This window comes from Odontesthes bonariensis, chromosome 24 (genome assembly GCF_027942865.1).
Source record: "Odontesthes bonariensis isolate fOdoBon6 chromosome 24, fOdoBon6.hap1, whole genome shotgun sequence".
Lineage (NCBI taxonomy): Eukaryota > Metazoa > Chordata > Actinopteri > Atheriniformes > Atherinopsidae > Odontesthes > Odontesthes bonariensis.
This window is the reverse complement of record NC_134529.1, coordinates 16383906-16403226: the sequence shown is the minus strand read 5'-3', so window position 1 is coordinate 16403226 and position 19321 is coordinate 16383906. Positions and strand designations below refer to the sequence as shown.

The 19321-nt window shown below is 40.6% G+C and overlaps 1 protein-coding gene across 3 annotated transcripts in view; it reads left to right on the top strand.

Annotated features, from left to right (window-relative positions):
• nbas (NBAS subunit of NRZ tethering complex) overlaps positions 1–19051 on the top strand; it is a 190374-nt gene extending 171323 nt beyond the window's left edge. For all 3 annotated transcript variants that reach the window (XM_075458548.1, XM_075458549.1, XM_075458547.1), the window contains exons 51-53: positions 2064–2223; positions 3377–3511; positions 18011–19051. In XM_075458548.1, the coding sequence (XP_075314663.1) occupies positions 2064–2223; positions 3377–3511; positions 18011–18286 (571 nt within the window). In that variant the 3' untranslated portion in view covers positions 18287–19051. The remainder of the gene's footprint in view (positions 1–2063; positions 2224–3376; positions 3512–18010) is intronic.
• The last annotated feature ends 270 nt before the right edge of the window (positions 19052–19321 follow it).

Here is a 19321-nt window from a genome sequence, read left to right as displayed (position 1 = left end):
ATCATGAATTGGGACATTAAACTCAGAATAACTTAACCTTCAGAAGCTGTTTTTAAGAGGTTAAAGACCTGAGGATGTTATGTCCTCGCACAAAACATGATTAACTTTAACCTTTGCAAGTGAGTATGTGCTTGTAGAGTGAGGATTTGTTTTAGTAAGACTACAATAGGCTGCTTTGGAAGCTGTATTAAGAGTTGCATCCACAAAGCTTATCCTTCAGTCCGTCCACATAAACTGAGTCATGATTCAAAGCACAGATGGAGGTTGGCTGTGACTCACATTGCACCCTGTGACAGATTTGGCGAGAGCACAGACACTCAGTTGCATGCAGCAGTATGCCCCCCCATTCCCTGGAAAAGCACAGGATGCACCAGTGTGCCAGCAGCATAAGTGGACTCTGTTCCCATGGCCGCATCATCCAGGGGTGAAGCAGCTTGTCAGGGCAAGACACCCCTGTACTTGGATGGAGAGCTGCCTTTTCTACTGACAAATGCACACAGGAGCCCTGCTGTTCTGTCTTTGCCTCTTTATCACGCCCTGTCTCCTTATTTTCCAGGCTCTTGCCATCTCCCACTCACACACATGCACACACTCTTGTTTTGCAGGGATGCACTCACACAAAGGAGCTTACAATCCAGCCAACTTCTACCGTGCTTGCTGGAGGAACACTTGCAGCCTGATCTGACATTGTACTTCAACCTCATGAAGATTTCTGCCTTTGATCATGAAGCTAATGACATACAGGCCTTAAAGCCAACTGTCCATTATCATTTTAAATACGCTCAGTAAAATAAAAGCGCATGTTCGTTTTGGATTCATCCTCTCATGTCCCATCTCCTTTCTTTCTTTTCCTCGATTCATTATTTAATGCATTGCTTGTCATGCTAATCCCATCCACAACTTCCAGCTGTGCTGGCATGCTGATATCCATTTTCTAACTATTGGAAGTGTCGGTACTGTTTTAACAAGTTCAAGAATTATTTTTTGCATAGATTGTATGAAAATGTACAACTTTTGATTCTAAGATGGCTTAATTCAGATATGAGGCCTTTGTTTTGCCTTAACGACTGGACCCACAAAAAAATTTTATAGCCAGCAGTTCTATGGGCTTTAATTTGACTCTGTGCCTTCAACCAAGATCTAATTAATAGATACTGATTTGCTCTGGTTTTCATCTTTTTTTCACCCTGTCTGACTGATGTGTGTTATGAAAGATCCTTGAAGGTTGTACTTATTGGACTGGCATCACCTGTATCTGCCGGCCTTGGTGAGAGCTAATCTATTACCCGGGAGACATTAGCAAAGGTCGTGAAGAGCTCATAAAAGAGCATGTAAACAGAGTGACGCCTGTCATGGCTGGCAGCTGTCCCCTCGTGTTTACACAGAAGAGAAGGATAATGCATTGTGTAGGTGTTCAGGATTAGTTGCAGGAGGACTGTGGTTAAACATTTTCCCTCTTCACTTACTGTCAGAATTCATTAGTTTATCTTCAAACCTCTTGATCATCATGGCTGCTTTTATGTCTGCCTGTTATGCTTATGTGGCTTTTATAATCATATTATTCATTATTTATAATGTATGCCATTATGGTGCACAAACAGTAGTCATGTGGTGTGACACAGTCAGAGTCTAACAGGATTATGATCTGGTATCATGCAACTGTAGTGGAACAAATGAGTACAGTAGCATTCCAGTGGATCGCTGAAGTGGGATATTATTTTGGTTTTAAAATATAGAATGTTGGCCCTGAGGATGCAAAATGCAAAAAAAAAAAAACAGAGCATAACTGAACAATGTAACCAAAAACACAAAATGATATTAGAAAGCACTACATCAAAACCTCATTGGTGACATTTCTGAAACGCAACAAAACCAAAAGCACATCTGAAAAGAGAACATGTCACAAAACACTCACAAGCTCAAACTCGGATGGAAAATGCTACAATTAATTTACATGTAACAAATCACAAATTATATATCACTTGTTTTATATCAATTATATATGTCCACCTTAGAAGACAGAAAGTCAAACTACTCAACATATTTCTGCTCTTTGCCTGCAGGGCTGAGTCAGAGCGTAACCCCTGGGTGGTGCTAACCTCAGCGCTGCTGACCGTCTGTAAGGCTGTAAGGCCACTGTCAGAAGCCAATTTAGACCTTGGTCAGCAGGTTGTCAACATGGTGAGGTCCCTCTACAACACCAAACACAAGCTCCCTGTGCAGGTAATCGGCAAACATGATGCGGTTAATCTTTTTGTAGTCCTTGATAAGATATGATTTGGCAAAGACTGATGATGCTAAGAGGGAATGTGTGTGAAAAGTGCATGAATACAGGAAATAATGTTGGGATATCATTCCGCAAAGCAACAGCAGACTCCCCACATGACGCTGCTGTTACTTACTTATGTATGAAACAACAGTATTTTCACTACATTTGCTGAATATTGTTTCATACTCTATATCAGACTAGAGATGGGCAATTTTTCTTCATGTACTTTTTGTTTTAAATTCTCTTTTTCCTTTTAAATGTTGGACTTCAAATGCTGTGTCACTGTTGTAACACAGTAAGGATAGTACAATTGGCATTTTAAATCAAATTGAATGTGACTCCTCAATGTTTTCTGTCTGTCTTTTATCATAATGCTGGACTAAGCTTGTTTGAATTCAGTAGAACTACACTGCAGCACCAGCATTTTTGCCCATACCTCAATACAAGAGCCTATATTTATAAAGCATGTAACCCATAGCAACACGTTAGCATCAGCTTGATGCTTTTTGCAAGGCGTATATCTTTGATATCTGATGGCCCCTGATGCTATTCATGCCCTGCCGAGCACCATGCAAGTCGTCCAAATGCCATTCTGTATGTCTAGAGCCAGCTGACTGTGATATTAGTTTAGCACTAATGCTATTTAGTGTGAATAGGCTAGTGTCTGCCTGGCTGTCTAATATTAGTGTGGGAAGGGGTGGGAGGTGAAGAGGGAGGCCTTTTACTCTGTTCTGAACAGCTTTAATTTGAATCTGCTGGAATGAAACCGCCAGAGCATGGGGGAGTCAGATTGCATTGTGTTATCCATACATTACAGGCTGGGACTGCAGTGTGTCTGCTGTGTGCATGTACTTGTGTGTAAACCTTCTTTTTAAAGTATTATGTGCCTGCGTGTCTGTACAGTACATGCACACCAATTAACCTTCACTCTTTCATGTGACCCTGTTCCTCTATTTTCTTCTCCCTTCCTCTCTTTTTGTACATCTTCTTCTTTCCCTGCTCATCACACCTTTGTTTTTATTGCTGACCCCCAATGCTTTCATCTATTCATCCACGCATCTATCCATTCCTCTGTCCATCAACCCCCACCTTTCTCTCCTCCTTCAGTGCATCAGACACATAGCAGACCTGCTGCTTCAAAACCAGCCGAGCTTCCTGCAGCCTGCACTCAAACTGATGTCTGAAAGCGGTGATGAACAGCTGCTGCAGCTGACTCTGGGCCACATCAACAGCATGAGCGCAGTAAGTATCAGTGTAAAAGTCTGCAGCGTCCACGTTCAAATTCAGATTAAGGAGACTCTGCCACTTAAACAGCAACTTAAATATACGTTTGATCCTTTTAAATGAACGCGGAGTGATATCTGAGTCTATACAAAATGTACAGTTAACTGTGTGTTAAGTATGGAGGTATATGCACTCAGCACAGTATGTCTCTATTTACAGTGGTGCCATATGAAGAGATATGCATACACAGATTATGTGTGTCTTATTTTACTTTAACATCAGTTTAAAGGAATCAAAAAAAAAAAAAAAAGTGCAGAAAGAGGGATGGTGCCAGTCCAGTAGAGTGTAATAAAGTGTTATGGCTGTAGAGTTCAGCAGTGTCATGCCCTCAGAAGAAAAGCAACCTGTGAGCTTCCAGGTACAGGAGTGAACTCTGGTGTATCGCCTGCTGTGGAGCAGGAGGGTTAACAGTCTGGTTTGGGTGACATTCATCCTTGATGATCCCTTTTACCTTGCTGAGACAGTGTTGTTTATAAATGTCTTCAAACTGATGGTGAGTTCTGCAGTTTTACCACCTGCTGAAATGTGTTCTGGTCCATGGAGCTGCAGTTAACATACCATACTGAGATGTAGGTGCTAGGAATGCTTTCAATGGAACAGCGATTTAAGTCCCCAAGTATCCTTGAACACGGGTAAACTTTTTTTTTCTAGATCTGCAGGAAGTAAAGGTGCTGCCTTACGTTTGGGATCAGGGTTCAGCGACCAAATAGCTATAGACTGTGCAATTTTAGCTGTCTTATAAGTGCAATGCCAGCCACACTGTGCAAAGAGGAAACGAGCGAGGAGGAAACAGACACAAACCAAAGACAAAGCATTAAAAATAAAAAATAAAAATGAATTTACCAATAAAATATAGAAACATCAAATGCAATATACAAATAGTAATAATAATAATAAAATCCATAAAACTAGTGGAAGGCGAGGGTGTATAGATGTGTTTTTAGCTGCTTTTTGAAGTGTGTAATATCTGTTGACTGACGAATGTGCACTGGTAAAAAGTTCCAGATTTTTGGTGCATAAAAACAGAAAGCAGCTTCACCCGTCTTTTTATATTTCATCCTAGGAACACTTAGTAAAGTAGCACCTGATGATCTCAGAGCTCGACCCGGAACATACTCCGTGAGTAATTCTGAAATGTACGGAGGTGCTAATCTATTCAGAGATTTAAAAACCAATAAGAGAATTTTAAAATCTATTCTAAAAGAAACAGGGAGCCAGTGTAGTGAAGCTAGAACAGGTGTGATGTGTTCTCTCTTTTTAGTGCGGGTTAGAATTCTAGCAGCAGCATTCTGAACAAGCTGTAATCTGTCAGTCGTAGATTTTGGGAGCCCAGTAAATAGCGCATTACAGTAGTCAAGTCTTGAGAAAACAAAAGCATGGATCAGTTTCTCAGCATCCTTCTGTTTGAGGAATGGTCTAACCCGTGTAATATTTCGTAGGTGATAGAATGCTGTTCTTGTAATATTTCCAATGTGAGGTTTAAAAGTTAATTTGGAGTCTAGAATTACACCCAGATTTCTAATTTCATCCTTCACTTGCTTAGACACATGTCCAAGTTGGTTCAAAACCTTTGATTTATCTGCTAGGTTGCCAATTATAAGAATTTCTGTTTTTTCTTCATTCAGTTTTAGGAAGTTTCTATTCATCCAGTTAGTGATGCTGTTCAAGCAGGATGTTAGTTTGTCTAGAGCACTTGTATCATTTTGCTCAACAGAGATATAGAGTTGCGTGTCATCTGCATAGCTATGATAACTGACTCCATGTTTTTTAATAATGTGTCCTAATGGTAGCATATAAAGAGAGAACAGTAGAGGACCCAGTACTGAACCTTGAGGGACACCATAATTTATATCATAAACATTGGATCTATGCTCGGCCAGACTAATAAAGAACTTTCTGCCTCTAAGATACGATTTGAACCACTGTAGGATTCTGCCTCTAACATCGTTCTAGGTTGTGTTGGTGTTGTTGGTCCTTTAACTTTACCCTGATTTGAAAAACAGAAGTCAAAATGGACAGAGATGTGCTTTTTGATTGAAACTAAGGGTTAGAAAAAAAGACTATTGTCCAAGGCTGCTTTAACCTGTGCTTCTTTGTTATGAATTGTTTTTGGCACCGCTTCTTCTTTGTTATGAATTCTGTTGTTGTCAGACCCTCCTTTTATGAGCCGAAAGACTAAAAAATAAATGCCCAGTTTGCTACTGTGCATATTAAACAAAGGAACACAGTAGAAAATCCATACTGGTTCCCAGATAGTTTTTTATATATATATATATATATATATATATATATATATATTTTCTGGCCCTCAATAAAATCTGAAGGTGGCAATGCATTAAAACAGTCATGATTCTCAGGAATCATTGACTTTGAACACGATTCATTGTGCCATCAACAAATGCAGGTTAAAGCTCTATCATCATCAAAGAAGAAGCCAGCAGTAAAAACGATGCAGAAATGCAGTCTTCTCTGGACAAAAGCTACTTTAAAATGCAGAACGAGAAAAACTGTTCCGTGGTCACAATTTATTTTTAGTTGTCTTGCTGCCATCAAATTCAAAATGAGCCTATATTTTTCATGAAATGGTAAAATAACTCACTTTTAACATCAGTTTCGAATAAAGCTTTGGTTTATGAGATTTACAATTCATTGCATTCTGCTTGATTTGCATTTTACGTAGCATCATATCTTTTTTGGAATGGGGATTATATTGATTTTAAATTTTTGACAAATTCATCACTGGCTATCTTTGGTGGCAAGAAACGCAGTCTTTAAACATCTCTTACTGTCTAACGTATAGAACTGCCTTTTTTTTCTTTTTTTTTTGACACAATCAAAGATATTCACACAATTCCTTCCTGTTAGACATCGAGGATGACAGAGAAAGAGACACTGTGTGTTAAGTTGAAGATATTTGGAGATGTGAGCTCCACAAAGATCTTAATGTTTTTGGTGTTAAAGTTCAGTTGTTTTCTGTGCTTTCTAACTTCCTCTCACCATCCAAAAGCAAGCATGTTCGGTTAATAGGCGATTCTAAGTTGACCGTAGGAGTGAGTGTGAGCGTGCATGGTTGCTTGTCTCTGTGGGGCCCTGTGATGGACTGGTGACCTGTCCAGGGTGTACCCCTCCTCTCGCTCAATGACAGCTGAGATAGGCTCCAGCTCCCCTGGAACCTTGAATTGGATTAAACAGGTACAGAAAATAGATGGATGGATGGATAGAGACTTTCGGTGCAACACTTAACCAGGTGCTGGACCTCCTCCCTGTCAGCCATGTAATTGGCATACCACCGTGGTGGGATCTGCGAACTTGATTATGGTGCTGGACCCATAAATGGAGGCACGGCGTGGGGGAAGAGGTTGTTTAACCTAACAGACTGGTCAGTCAGGTTATATTGGAGATGGAAACTCCACTTTTATCAAATATAAAATGAATTGGAGTATATTGTGCTCATTTTATGTTGCTGTCATTGTTCACATATGTAAAAGAAGCACTTCTTTGACAATATTTTAAATTAGCAGTGTTAATAATAGCTACAGTGATGCAACAGCGAAATTAAGCAATTCTTGTTTCTCAGAGTTAATGTGTGGAAATAAAGCTGCTCAGTGCTGTGGTATGGTACCATGTGGCTAGATTTTGTGTGGACACATGCAAGTTGATGCTTCATCCTGTCCGCTGTGGCCTCACGTCTTTCTGTGTATGAACTGTAGCTCAGCCTCATCTGTCACAGGCACACAGACCTGCAGCTCTGGCATAGAGAGCAGAGACTTTACTCTCATGCAGTTTGGTTTATTTTCTAAAGAGACCAAAAAAAATGAGCCATCTTCATTGTTGTAAGAAAAAATGAAAAATGCATTAAGTTTTGGTTCTAAAATATAAATGCAAAATTAAAAATATGCCAACCTTCATCTGCTTGCTAACTGTCCACTAGTTTTGATTGTTTTGGCAACACTGTCAGATAAGCCAGCAATCTTTGAAGGATGCGTGGGCTGCTCTCCACTGTTTCCCCGATCAGACAAGCAGTTGTCACAAAGTAGGCTTCCCAGACCCTGTAGACCCTCCCTTTGTTCCTTGATCAGATAAGAGAAAGCCTCACTATTAACTGACAGAGCCTCTATTAAATGAAACGATCAAGCTCCTATTTTGATTCACCTGCTCTCATACCATGGTGAAAAGAGAGCAGAGCTGAGGGAGGTAGGGAGTGGGAGGTGGTAAGAGAAGTGATATGTGATTTGGATGTGCAAAGATGAAATCAAATGGGGGAAGAATGTGTGTTAAGAAAAAGGAGATGACAGGGGAATTTACAAAGATAGTAAATGTGCAACCCTGTGAAGTTAGAAAAAGACTTGGACTAAAGGGGAGCGCTCAGAGAAGGGTGCACAGTTTAAATGGGGAGGTTGAATGGAAAGAGAACAAAGACTAAACCAGGGAGAGCTAAAGAATGGATATATGGAGTATGACAGGTGGTGTGTCACGCTGCTTTGAGCAGTAATCTTGCCTCCGCCACCTAGGAGCTGAACATATAGAGGCATGCTTGGAGCTGCACAGAACAATATTCTTCGAAAGATATTATCCAAACAGACGGGGAGAAATGATCCTACATGTAATACATTTGATAACGTATTGGCTCGCTGTAACACTTGAAATGTATGCGAGTTCTTGTTTGTCTTCATGTGACTTTGTGCATCTTTTTCTGATGTGTGAACGTTTTTTTGTACATGCATGTGCTTATACTTGGTGCCTGTTTCGTAGACAGGAAATTGCTAACACATTTCTCTTTATGTTAAGGTCTCATCTAGGATAAAGGGTGCAGTAAAGATACTGTAGCTCAAGACGGGATATCTGGGGGACTCTCTTTTCCCTGTATTTAAAAGCTGCACCTCAGCTACTTAAAAACTCCCTCCTAATCATTTTTGTGAAATCTAACTTGAGCTAAAAGATTGTTGGGTTGGTTGTGCTGTAATATAGAAAAAGAAGCTAGTGCAGGGTATTGGATTTATTTTGCAATCCTCCACAGCAGTCGATAATAGCATTTTAAAATTGAGACTTTCTAGAGCTTTGAATTCAACCAGTCCAACAAGATGACAAACTGGGGACATGAAGAAGAAGTTCCTTGGTTAAGAAAAGCTGTCGGTCAAATGAGAGCTGCTGAACACTATTGTAATGATTAGCCAGTCAGCACCTTGATAGGAACTAATTCCATTGATGATCAGTTTAGTTCTGTAGTGATTCTGTAGTGATTTGATGGGGAAAATTGATTCCCCCCTCAACAGAAAACATGTCGGAGTAGAGGGAGGCAATGTCAGGCTGAAGATGGAAACTGAAAATATTGAGTTTGTAAAATTTTTACTTTTATTTCCAAAACAGTGTTATGTTTACTCCGGATAATCCACATTGTGTCCTGCCAGCAATTTGCAAAAAGCTTGTCACCTCCATAGCAAGTAGATCAACAAGATTTGTTACACGTGTGAATTATCCAAAGCAAAGAGGAAAAAAAACAAAACTAAATGCAATGTTTAACTTCACAATAGAAGCATTTTTTTTAAATGTTATTTTACCCATTAGTTATTACATAGGCCACACTGATCCTCTTCTAACCTTTTGGCGTCACACTTTTTAAATTTTCGTTTTAATTCAAGTTGATTGAAGCGGGCATCACTTGGCTGCGTTTTATCAGATCTACAAAGAGCTTGGGCTTGTCAGCAGCCACTGCAGATCAGTATCTCAGTAGGATCAGAAATGATTGATTTTAGCTCAACTTGCTCTGCCACATATTCAGCGAGTCTGCCGTGGATACTTAACTGTTAATTGAGTGATTTTTACCTTTTGAGTCAGTTCAAGCGTTTCATTAGGGTGCTCTCTTTTGTAACAATTTGTTTCACTCCATCATACCTGTTAGAATGATGGTATGAACGCTTTCCTAAATGTCACTCATCATTTATTTCGACATTAACAAGCGTGAGGTTGAATTTGGCTACAGTGCACTGCAAATTTATCAACACAGCAGTCACCATTAAGTACATGAAAACCGCATGCCACTCTGAGTGATTGACAGGCTTTATCATCAAGCACTGCCTTGGCTGTGTGTGTTACCCGAGTCTCTGTTCTATGTCTGATGTCAGAGATCGCCGTTTATATTGTTTTCTCATCGCCAGCACATTGCTTGTTGTTGTGTGTTTTTTGGGTTCAGAAGATGCCCCTGAGATTAGGATTAAACAAAATTAATTATGAAAATGAATGTCTAATTATGACGTTATAGAAAACCAGTTGACACCAAAGGTAGAAGTAGAAAAAGTTTTTTTGTTTTGGCTGCAGTGAGATATGTGTTCATTTTTGCTTCGCCTTTACAGTGTCTTGCTTTGCAGCTGTGTAGGAGGTAAATGGGTCTGCTTAGCGCTCATGTAGGAGACCACAGTGGGCGTCGAAGATCTAAAGGAGTGAGGAAAGGAGTAGGAGTGGTGCTGATGATTTGAGAGGGAGACAAAGAGGTAGTAGAGCAGGTAATGAAGAATGGGATATATTCTTAATGCAGAAAAATGCAGTGTGCACCTTTATGTCTCTCCTTGGGCAGCAGAATCTTGCAGAGCTTTCAGGCTAATGCCACATGGTGTCTTCTCATTTTCTTTCTTACCTCTCCTGATCCTCTCAGAGAAGATGTATAGGCTGTAGAAAAGAAAGACAGAGCACTTGAGGAGCCAGTCCAGACTAATGGGACACACAAATAAGATGATGGCTGATAAGAACTCTGTCCATATGAATCAGCTTTTTGCGCAGCATCCATAGATTCAGCTGCATATGAGCACAAACGCACACACAAACAGTTGCAATTTACATCAAACTGCAGATTGTTTTCCCCCAGCACTCCCTGCATCTTTTCAGCTTATTTTAGACTTTCATTTTGCACAGAGCAGTGGTGCATTTCACAATAGCAGTGACAACCTCCTTAGACTCAGCACATTTCTAAACAATGGGTTTGTAAGTAACCCGTTGCACCAGTCAGTCACTTCATCAGACTTTGTGTATCACTTTTCAGACTGAATGTAACACACAATGTGTTTACACAGTGCTAATGCAAGGGTGAAAAAAAAGTCTTCACCCCTAAAAGATTGCTTATGGACCATAAACATGAATAACATAAAACTGAATAAAATCAAGAATACATTTACAGGATATATTAGAGATGGACTAAACTCATATACCAGTTAGTTCAACAACTGAATTAAATTGAATATGAAAATAAAGTAAAATTTGGTTAGAAACCAGACTAATGGTGATTTTCCATTGCTATATGGTACAATACAACTTGGCTCACTTTTTGTTTTTGGTTTTCTATTATAGGTAATACCATGTGACTCGTACTACCTGACACTCTTTTAGGTACTACCTCTGCCGAGCTGATACCAAACAGTGACGTGAAAAAATTAATAGAGGATCATTTGTAGGTGTGAGCAACATCTCTACGGCAGCGCACACACAACACACTTTTTTATGTCATTATACCCATTCATTATTACATAGGTCACACTGATCCTCCTCTAACCTTTTGGAGTCACGCTTTGTGCACACAAATCAGATATTGTGTGCATTACCATTACCTTATTTCTCTACTGACAGGACTTGAGCTCTGTAATTCTCAGATGATCCCACATAAAAGATATCAAAATCTCTCAGAACTAAAATCTTGGCGCACACTCATTCATTGTAATAACCCCTCTCCCACTCTATAGTCCTAATAGTCCTCACTTGTAATTAACTTTGGATAAAAGAGTCAGCTGAATCAATGTTATTCATTAAACATACATACACACATATATATAAATATATCAACAGTACAAGACAAAAGGATTTTAGGTGTGGGAGTAAAACATGTATGGGAACTTGAAACCCAAACTTTGCTAACTGAGGTTGCTTGAGTTGGAACTTTCCTCTAAATGGAAAAGATAATGACAGATGAGTTGCTAACGATAGCCTAAACTCAGCCGCAAGAAGATAAACAGACCATTTAATTCATTGGAACAACAATACTCACTGGACCTACTTAGGTTTCCAATGCTAAAACTGGCCAATTGATACTTGGGGAACGATCTATTCATGACTTAATTGCTTCCTCTCTCTCCTGATCTGTGCAAGTTTTTGGTTTTTGCACATGTTTTGAATTTTCTGTTTGATTTGTTGTGTACCTTTATGTACTGTGGTTAAGTACAGGGCCTTTCTGACTATCTGCCCACTGGAGTGAAGACGAAACCAGTGTGCATGCATGCGTTTGAGTGAGTGATTATGTGTCTAATTGCTTGTTTAAGTGGGTTTGTTTGCAGCTTTGGTTCCATATTGGACCTATTAATCTAGCTGTTTGCCTGCTACTCGATACGTTGATCCTTGACTTTCTCACTGCATGTGTGCATTTGTTTGTTCATGTGCGTCACAGCCTACTTTTATTTTTATTCTTTGGCTTTACAGCCTCTTCCTCTGTCACTTTCAATCATGTTGCGCTGTTAGCAAGGTTTGTTTGGTGTTTGTTTGTGTGTGTGTGTGCGTGTGTGTGTGTGTGTGTGTGTGTGTGTGGGTGCACACTCGGTTTGATGTTCCGCTAAAGCCTAGGGACAGCCAGGGTGGAGGAATGGGAAGCAGCGCCTGAGGTAAGAGAGAAAAGGATGAGAGGAGGAGGATAGGAGATAGCTGTGTGTTGTCTGGCATTCCAAAGAAGCATTATGATTTAAATGATAAAAGAACGCTTGGCCATGCATTATGTATAAGGCATTGTACGTGTACCGTAATTCCAATTAAGCTTTCAGCTGAGTTCAGCTGAGGGAAGGAGAGTGCAAAGAAAGATGTATACAGGAAATGAGTGATGAGAACACAGATGGAAAACAAGGGTACGAAATATTGACCGGACCATTCGGCCACATTTAGCAGCCTCTGAAAACAAGCAAGAAAGACAGCCTCGGCTGTATTTTACAAGGCAATGGCAAGAAATGAGAAGGTATAAACAAGAGCAGGTGGGGGTTGGACGTCGTAGGGCTACAGTTTGATGCGTCAGTTTTCTTGTCACGCTGAGCGTTTGTTCACTCACGGTGCACATCGGCTGGGAGTCTGAACACACTCGAATGAGACAGAAGATGCCTCTTGTTTTTGAATTCTCTGAAGAGACGGACTGTGTGGTGTTTGAATCTATTAATGGGATTTAGAGGGACTTTGAACCTGACACACCTGCACACAGAATGCACACATCCCAGGACGGGTTTTCTGTTCTTTAGGCTGTTGACCTTTGATATAGAAAGTAGTATTCGCTCAACATTCGGATATGACTTCTACTGATCTGTTTGCAAAGCCAAGACCTGAACAGATAGTGTTAAGGGGATAAATAGGAGGCAAGCAGTAAAGATGCATTTACAGGCATCAGATTATTAGATTTCGTGAAGTTTGAGGATGTGCTTATTGTCTTTCACAGCTACAGTCAATGTTTAGATTTTGTAGCAAATATTGACGCTGCTTAAGAGTGTTTGAATAAGACACTTAATTCCCAGAAGCTACATCACAGCTGTTCTTCAGTTGAACCTGACCTATAATGAAGATGGATAAGGACCACAATATAGATGACATAATTTCCCCATTTGGGGTAACAGATACAAATGCTAAATGTCCTTCTGTGCAATGTAAAGTTCAGTTGCTTTTATGCGTTATCGGAAAATATAGAACCGTGTTCCAGCCTGTTGTTGTGCATGTTAATCGTAGTTCACACTGAACAAGAAAACTGGTTGTTGTTTAGGAAGGTCAAGGGAAATGCGATGACAGTTGTCATTTCAGTTTATGGCGCATTTAAGCCTCAGTGTAAATGGACTGGAAGTTGGGGTAATTGCCACTCTGACTGTGCTAAAACCACAGATGCTCATTTTATACATTTAGGTTTTTGTGTTGCGTTACCAAACAAAATAAAATGTCCAATAAATGTCTGTATCCATGCTCATAGACGGCTATTTTGATGTGTGGACAGACGCTGATGAGCAGTTTTCCCTTTTTTTCCCCAATCTGTATACTAAGGTGAGAAGTCTGTATCATTGCAAACCACTTTAAAATCATTTTAAAATGTTGGAGAAAGGCTTTTCAATTTAAAGGTTATCAGTGTAATAGTGAATAGAACTCATGTCTACATAGATTTGCACGAACTGGACGAGGTTGCTTGTACGGTATGAAATGCAGTGGAGGACACAAAATGCAGTCTAGTAAAAACTATAAACATATTTAGTCTATTAAATGATGCCGCGTGTGCCTCTAACAGATCTACTGAGGCACACACTGAAAGGTTGATGCAAAGCAGACAATGGACCACACCATTTGCTTTTGTTTTGCTGCTAAAAGTAGCAGAAATTCTTTCAATTCACATCATAGTATTTGAAATTCTATAGTGTTCTTTACAGTGAAATGTTTGGTGGGGACGAGCTTTGTCCCATGAAGGAGACATCTTGATCCTCCTGTCCCGTCTTATCTTTGACAGTATGGAGCTAGAATAGACTTAAGTTTTGTAACTTGAATTCCTATATTTGCATGTGTGGTAATGCAAGTTAGAGATTCATGTCTCTAAGTGCAAAACTTAGGAAGGCCTCTGCCAACGCATAAAATTTGGCTGCGGACACAAAGGTACTGTAGCTATCATCCCCCCGACCAAGTTGAACCACTGGGGATGAAAAATATTGATCTTGCATATATTAATGCCGATAAGGGTTCTTAAATGAGAAGCAGAAGCCTTCCTCAACCTGCCTCTCTCTCTCTGTGATTGGTTAGCAATGAGATAAATCTAATTGGTGCGTTAAACTGAGCATCGGCACTGGTTACTCACCGAAGGCGCGTAAAAGTGCGACAAAAGTTTTGTACTTGTATTATTAACTTGTGGCTTAAGAATTTTCTTTTGTAACTTAAAACTCGTAACTTGTACATTTGTTTTATAATTACAGACGTGTATATTTGATTTACACTTGTACTTATTACAAATGTAAATATATTGATTAAAAATTGCAAAACTTTTGTCTCTATTCTAGCTCCAAATGACTGTGAGGTGAGATGTTGTACTTTTTGTCTAATAGTGTTGCGATTTTCACTCCAGGGCTTCCATAGGATTGTCTATTAATGCAACCGTGAGCTGGAGACAGAATTTGGTGCAATATTGTAAAATTTCTGAACCTAGTCATTACACTCTGCTGTCTTACACTGCACACGTGCTGTTGGTCTGAACATTGGATGAACTGCAGGGCCTGAAATGTGAAAATGTGACAGAGCTGTTCATGCTGTAAAAAGGACACGACGTTATCTGCGCTGCTGTGATATCAAGATTCCCCTCCATCCCTCCATCTCTCAGCCACTTTTCCACATCTATTTTCAGCTCAACTGTCAATCTGACTGACTCTAAGACTCAAATCTCCTGTTTCCCATGACACCGTCAAACTGTAATAGCCTGGGAGGTGTGTGTACGTGTCTGTGTGTGTCGTAATCTTGAAGGACCAAGGGTGTGCTTGAGTTTCGTACTGCTGGTCTGGTCAGATCTTTTTTTCCATAATGAACCAGGGTTTGCAGGAAACACGGAATTTATGTGCATCTGTTTCAGTGCCTGTGTTTACAATATGTGCACATATTTTTGCACAGCAATAAGGAGACCTATTTGCACTCTGAATATGTGTGTGTACCATACAGCCAGAACGGTCTGCTTGTGATATATTGTAACTCTAAGCTGGTCTCCTCTGCAGGTGTAATGTCTGAAACATCCACAGCACTGGATCCTGAATCTCTCCTCCTTTTTTAGTCCCCTCCATAGATATTTTCTGTCATATTTATGAACAACACCCGATAGTTTCAGATCACTGGCAATTATATGTGTTTGCTGTAGATGCAAGCTCTCATGACAGCAAAACACTGCAGCAGGTGATTTCAGTGATTAACAGGCTTTCAGGTTCGATCAAATCAGATATTAGAGCTGTCATATTGAGAAACTCGTTGGGCAGCACAAGGCCACGCGGGGCCAATTCATTCTTCCTGTGTATCCATGAGGGTTACAGGTCAGCCGGATGCCAGTTTTGTCATCAACCCAAGTCCCCCGAGAGTCTGCGGATGTCGGTATGACTGCACATGCTATGCAGGCTTCGGGTAAACAAAATGGATGTTTGTTTTAGATTTACCCTGTGGTTGCTGAGGGAAATTTTACAGCCAACCTGCTGCTGTACACCCAGATGAGCTCTTGGTGTTTTTCTTTGTTGGATATGAGGTGTCATGTGATGCACCACTTCATTGAACTTTGTGGCTGATACCCACAAGTACGGTTGATCCTTCTGTTCATCGGTGCTTCATCTCTTCATATCACCAGCGTACCATATCGCACTTTCATGAAACAGGTCTTGTATGACATATTTGGTCCAATGTTTGCTATGTGTATTAGCCATTTCATCACCTAACCGTGTATTTCTTGCCCACTCTGATTCCATCAAAAACATAATGAATGAATTAATTACCCTCATAATTCCCATTGAAGCTGTAAAGCTGGACTTACTTTTTGTTAAATGAATAACTGCGCAGTGTAATATGTTGTTTGTCATTGTTCGTCTCAGACTGTGTTTTGCTAATTTTATGACCTGGTTAGGGCCATAGACTGGTGTGTTTTTTTTCTTTCATGACTGTATTCAAAATGTTCCGAGGTTTTGAAAAGCTTTGTGCTCAATGAGGTGCTATTAATTGCCAACTTGATCAACAACAGAGTGGCTCCTTATTGCATGTTTGAAAACCACACATGAACCTTTGGATCACCTTTTTTTCCTCCCAAACTTCTGAGGAATATATACATTAGTTTCTCCTTTATCTGTACATTTTTAAAATCGGCTATCAAGATACTGAGCTCAGAAATAGGTCAGCGTGCAACACAGCTCCAGATATGCCATGTTGAACATTTGTTCTGGGCCTCTGTTGAGGCTGCGAAATGAAAAGTTTGAAGCAGAAGTGTGAAGGTGTTTTGAAGTGCTTCACTTTGGGGCTGTTGTGTATTCAGCCCCTGGAAGCAGTCGGTGCACTTTAAAATGTATGTATCTGATGCTTTTGAGCGCATGTCTGCCTTTCTCCTCTCTGGCGTGCGCCCTCCATCTTTCCTCATCATGGATTTCCTTCCTTTAATTTCTCATTATGCCCAAATAACCTCCTTGTCCATTTCTGTTCCCCCAGCTTGTCATGATTCATCTGGTCCTGCCTCTCAATGGAGGGCCTTGAAATTAAATTACTAGTCATGCATGACACACTATATCTCCATAAGTGTTATCTATCAGCTCTGTCTTCCATTGGCTCCAAATGACCCATTCACTTGTGGTCTACTTGGAAGGAAAATGCATACAGCAGAATACTAATGTGCTTTTGCTGCTGTTCTCACTTTGCAACAAAAATGATGAGTAATTCCACCAGGGGACAGCGTCATTGTCAAAGATAAGAGCTGAATGTCACTGAACCCTTATTTAGGTCCCACCGTCGCATTCTTTTTGAAGGCTATTTTAAAGGATGAACTGTCTTTCAAAGAGGGGGGGAAAGGGGACTAAGTCTCACTTGGAGATGAGAAGTTTCAGAGGTGAGAGGGAGAAACTCATCTGGCTCCGCTCATCGTCTCTACAACAGGAGAAGACATTGGCTCCACATTTATAATTGATCTGCCCCAGCTACAGGAATACCTCGACAAGGACTGGCTGTTGTCTGTGTGCGTTTATAGTTGCGCAAGTGCAAGCTTTAATAATAGAGAAGGCAAACAGGTGAGAGGTCACAGAGGAGATGGGCTGAGTCACAGTGAGACGCAGGGAGACGGACTCCGAACCCCAGTACTCAGCCTTGCTTCTGCATGGCCTGTAAACCACTCACAGCAGCACCAGTGGCTTTTAGCTGGTTGAATTTGCATGTAATTCATTGATTTAAAGAGGCAGGTGATGGGATTAAAATATTATGTAAAGGTCTGTTTATGGATCCGGGAGTGTGTGCTCAGAGATGTTTTGGTGACTGAGAATGTACCTCTCAAAAAGATAAGTAACTGCAGAGGAGAAGGGTTTGTTTGTGTGTGTGTGTGTGTGTGTGTGTGTGTGTGTGTCTGCAGGCTCCTGCTCGTGGGAGTGTTGGGCCACAGGTTGTGTTGTGAAACTCAAAAACGTGACATTGTAATCATTCACAGCTCTGAAATACTGCTGCTAATGCAGGAAATTACGTTTCCTTTTATACAGTAGCTGCGTTGCCAGCCGCTTTCAGTATTTCAACAGCCAGTATGTGTTGAATAGGTCTACTGAATAATAGCCAACAGAGACTGGTTGCCAGATTTCTGGCTCTTTTTCTTGGCACATGTTCTTTTCAGAGATGCAAAAGGTGATCAAACTTAAAAAGAAAAGTTGGTTTCCCCTGGTTCTTACTACCGCATGTGTGTTTACACTTTCTCCCTTTTGTCTTTTTTCCCTCCAGGAGACGGCCTCCTCCTGCGACACGGAGCTGCTTTCATTGCTCCTGGATGCAGGCCTCTTGGTAGGCTGCATCTCCTCGGCCCTGTACCCCCTGCTCAGCTCCCACATGCTGTCCCACCAGCAGGAGGGAGGATGGGATGTGGAGAAAGCCGCTGCAGAGTTGATGGCGGCGGGCCACGGGCCCGCGGCAGGTTCCCTGCTGCTGGCTCACCGCGGAACTCATCAGGCCCAGTTCACCTTCAATTCTGCTTTGGCTGTTCTCAGGAAGTGGCTGTGACGGGAGACGGGAGGAAGAGGGAAAAAAGGTGTGAGCGATAGAGTTTGATGGGGAGGCAGTCTGGACCACAGCAATAAAGTAGACATAAAGAGGGAGAATGAGGTGATCTTGAAAGAGGATTGAGATCTGAGGAAGTTATTGTGCGGCTAGAGAAGAGGTAACAGCAGAGCATACTTCTGCATTTAGCTCTGCAATCAGGTTTGGGGTTCATCAACAGCAAACTGCAGTGTCTGCCTTGAAGCTATTAGAGGCCAGGCCTTTAATACTGAAAAATCTGCTCAATTACACAAACGCATATATAAATGCACAAGCTCAGCTGTCACTCATTCACAAGTGAATGTTCAGACTGAGGGCTAATCAGAAACTGCACGGGCTGCTTACATTTATTTGCATGTGTGCTGTGTTCTATTGTGTGATAAAGTAATTGAGCAATAGCTGGGAAGCAGTGGGTGGATATTAGCCTATTGTTCCATGACAGGTTTGCCTCTTTAACGTCCCATCATTAAACACCCTGCCTCTGCTTCATTGTTTTCCCCCTAATAATATCTAATTAATTCCTTCTAAACAAATTAGCCCCGCAGCTGCACCACGCTGTGTGTGTGTGTGTGTGTGTGTGTTTTAGAAATAAACATGTATATGTGCAGCTCGATGCTGTCAGCTTGATTTTTTTTATTTTTTTTTTTCCCCCTCATCTAAATCAATACCAGAACAAATTGTGGATTTTATTCAGTCTCAACTTTCAGATCTGAAATAAAGAAAAACCTGTTAAGAATGAGTCATTGTATTTTCTTTTTGTTTTTGTTTTCCGCTTCAATCTTCATACCCTTTAGATGGACATCACACATTCTGTGAGCATTTCCCATCTGCACGATCTCTTGGATGTCTGTTCTTTGTCAGGGGAAAAATGTTTCAAAATTGAGCGTGTTAACCTTTCTCCCACCACACTTTTAAGTGAATGGGTTTTGTAAAGATTTTATCCATTTCATGATGAATGCATTTGAAAAAATTTACATTCTAATTACAGCATTTTCACAT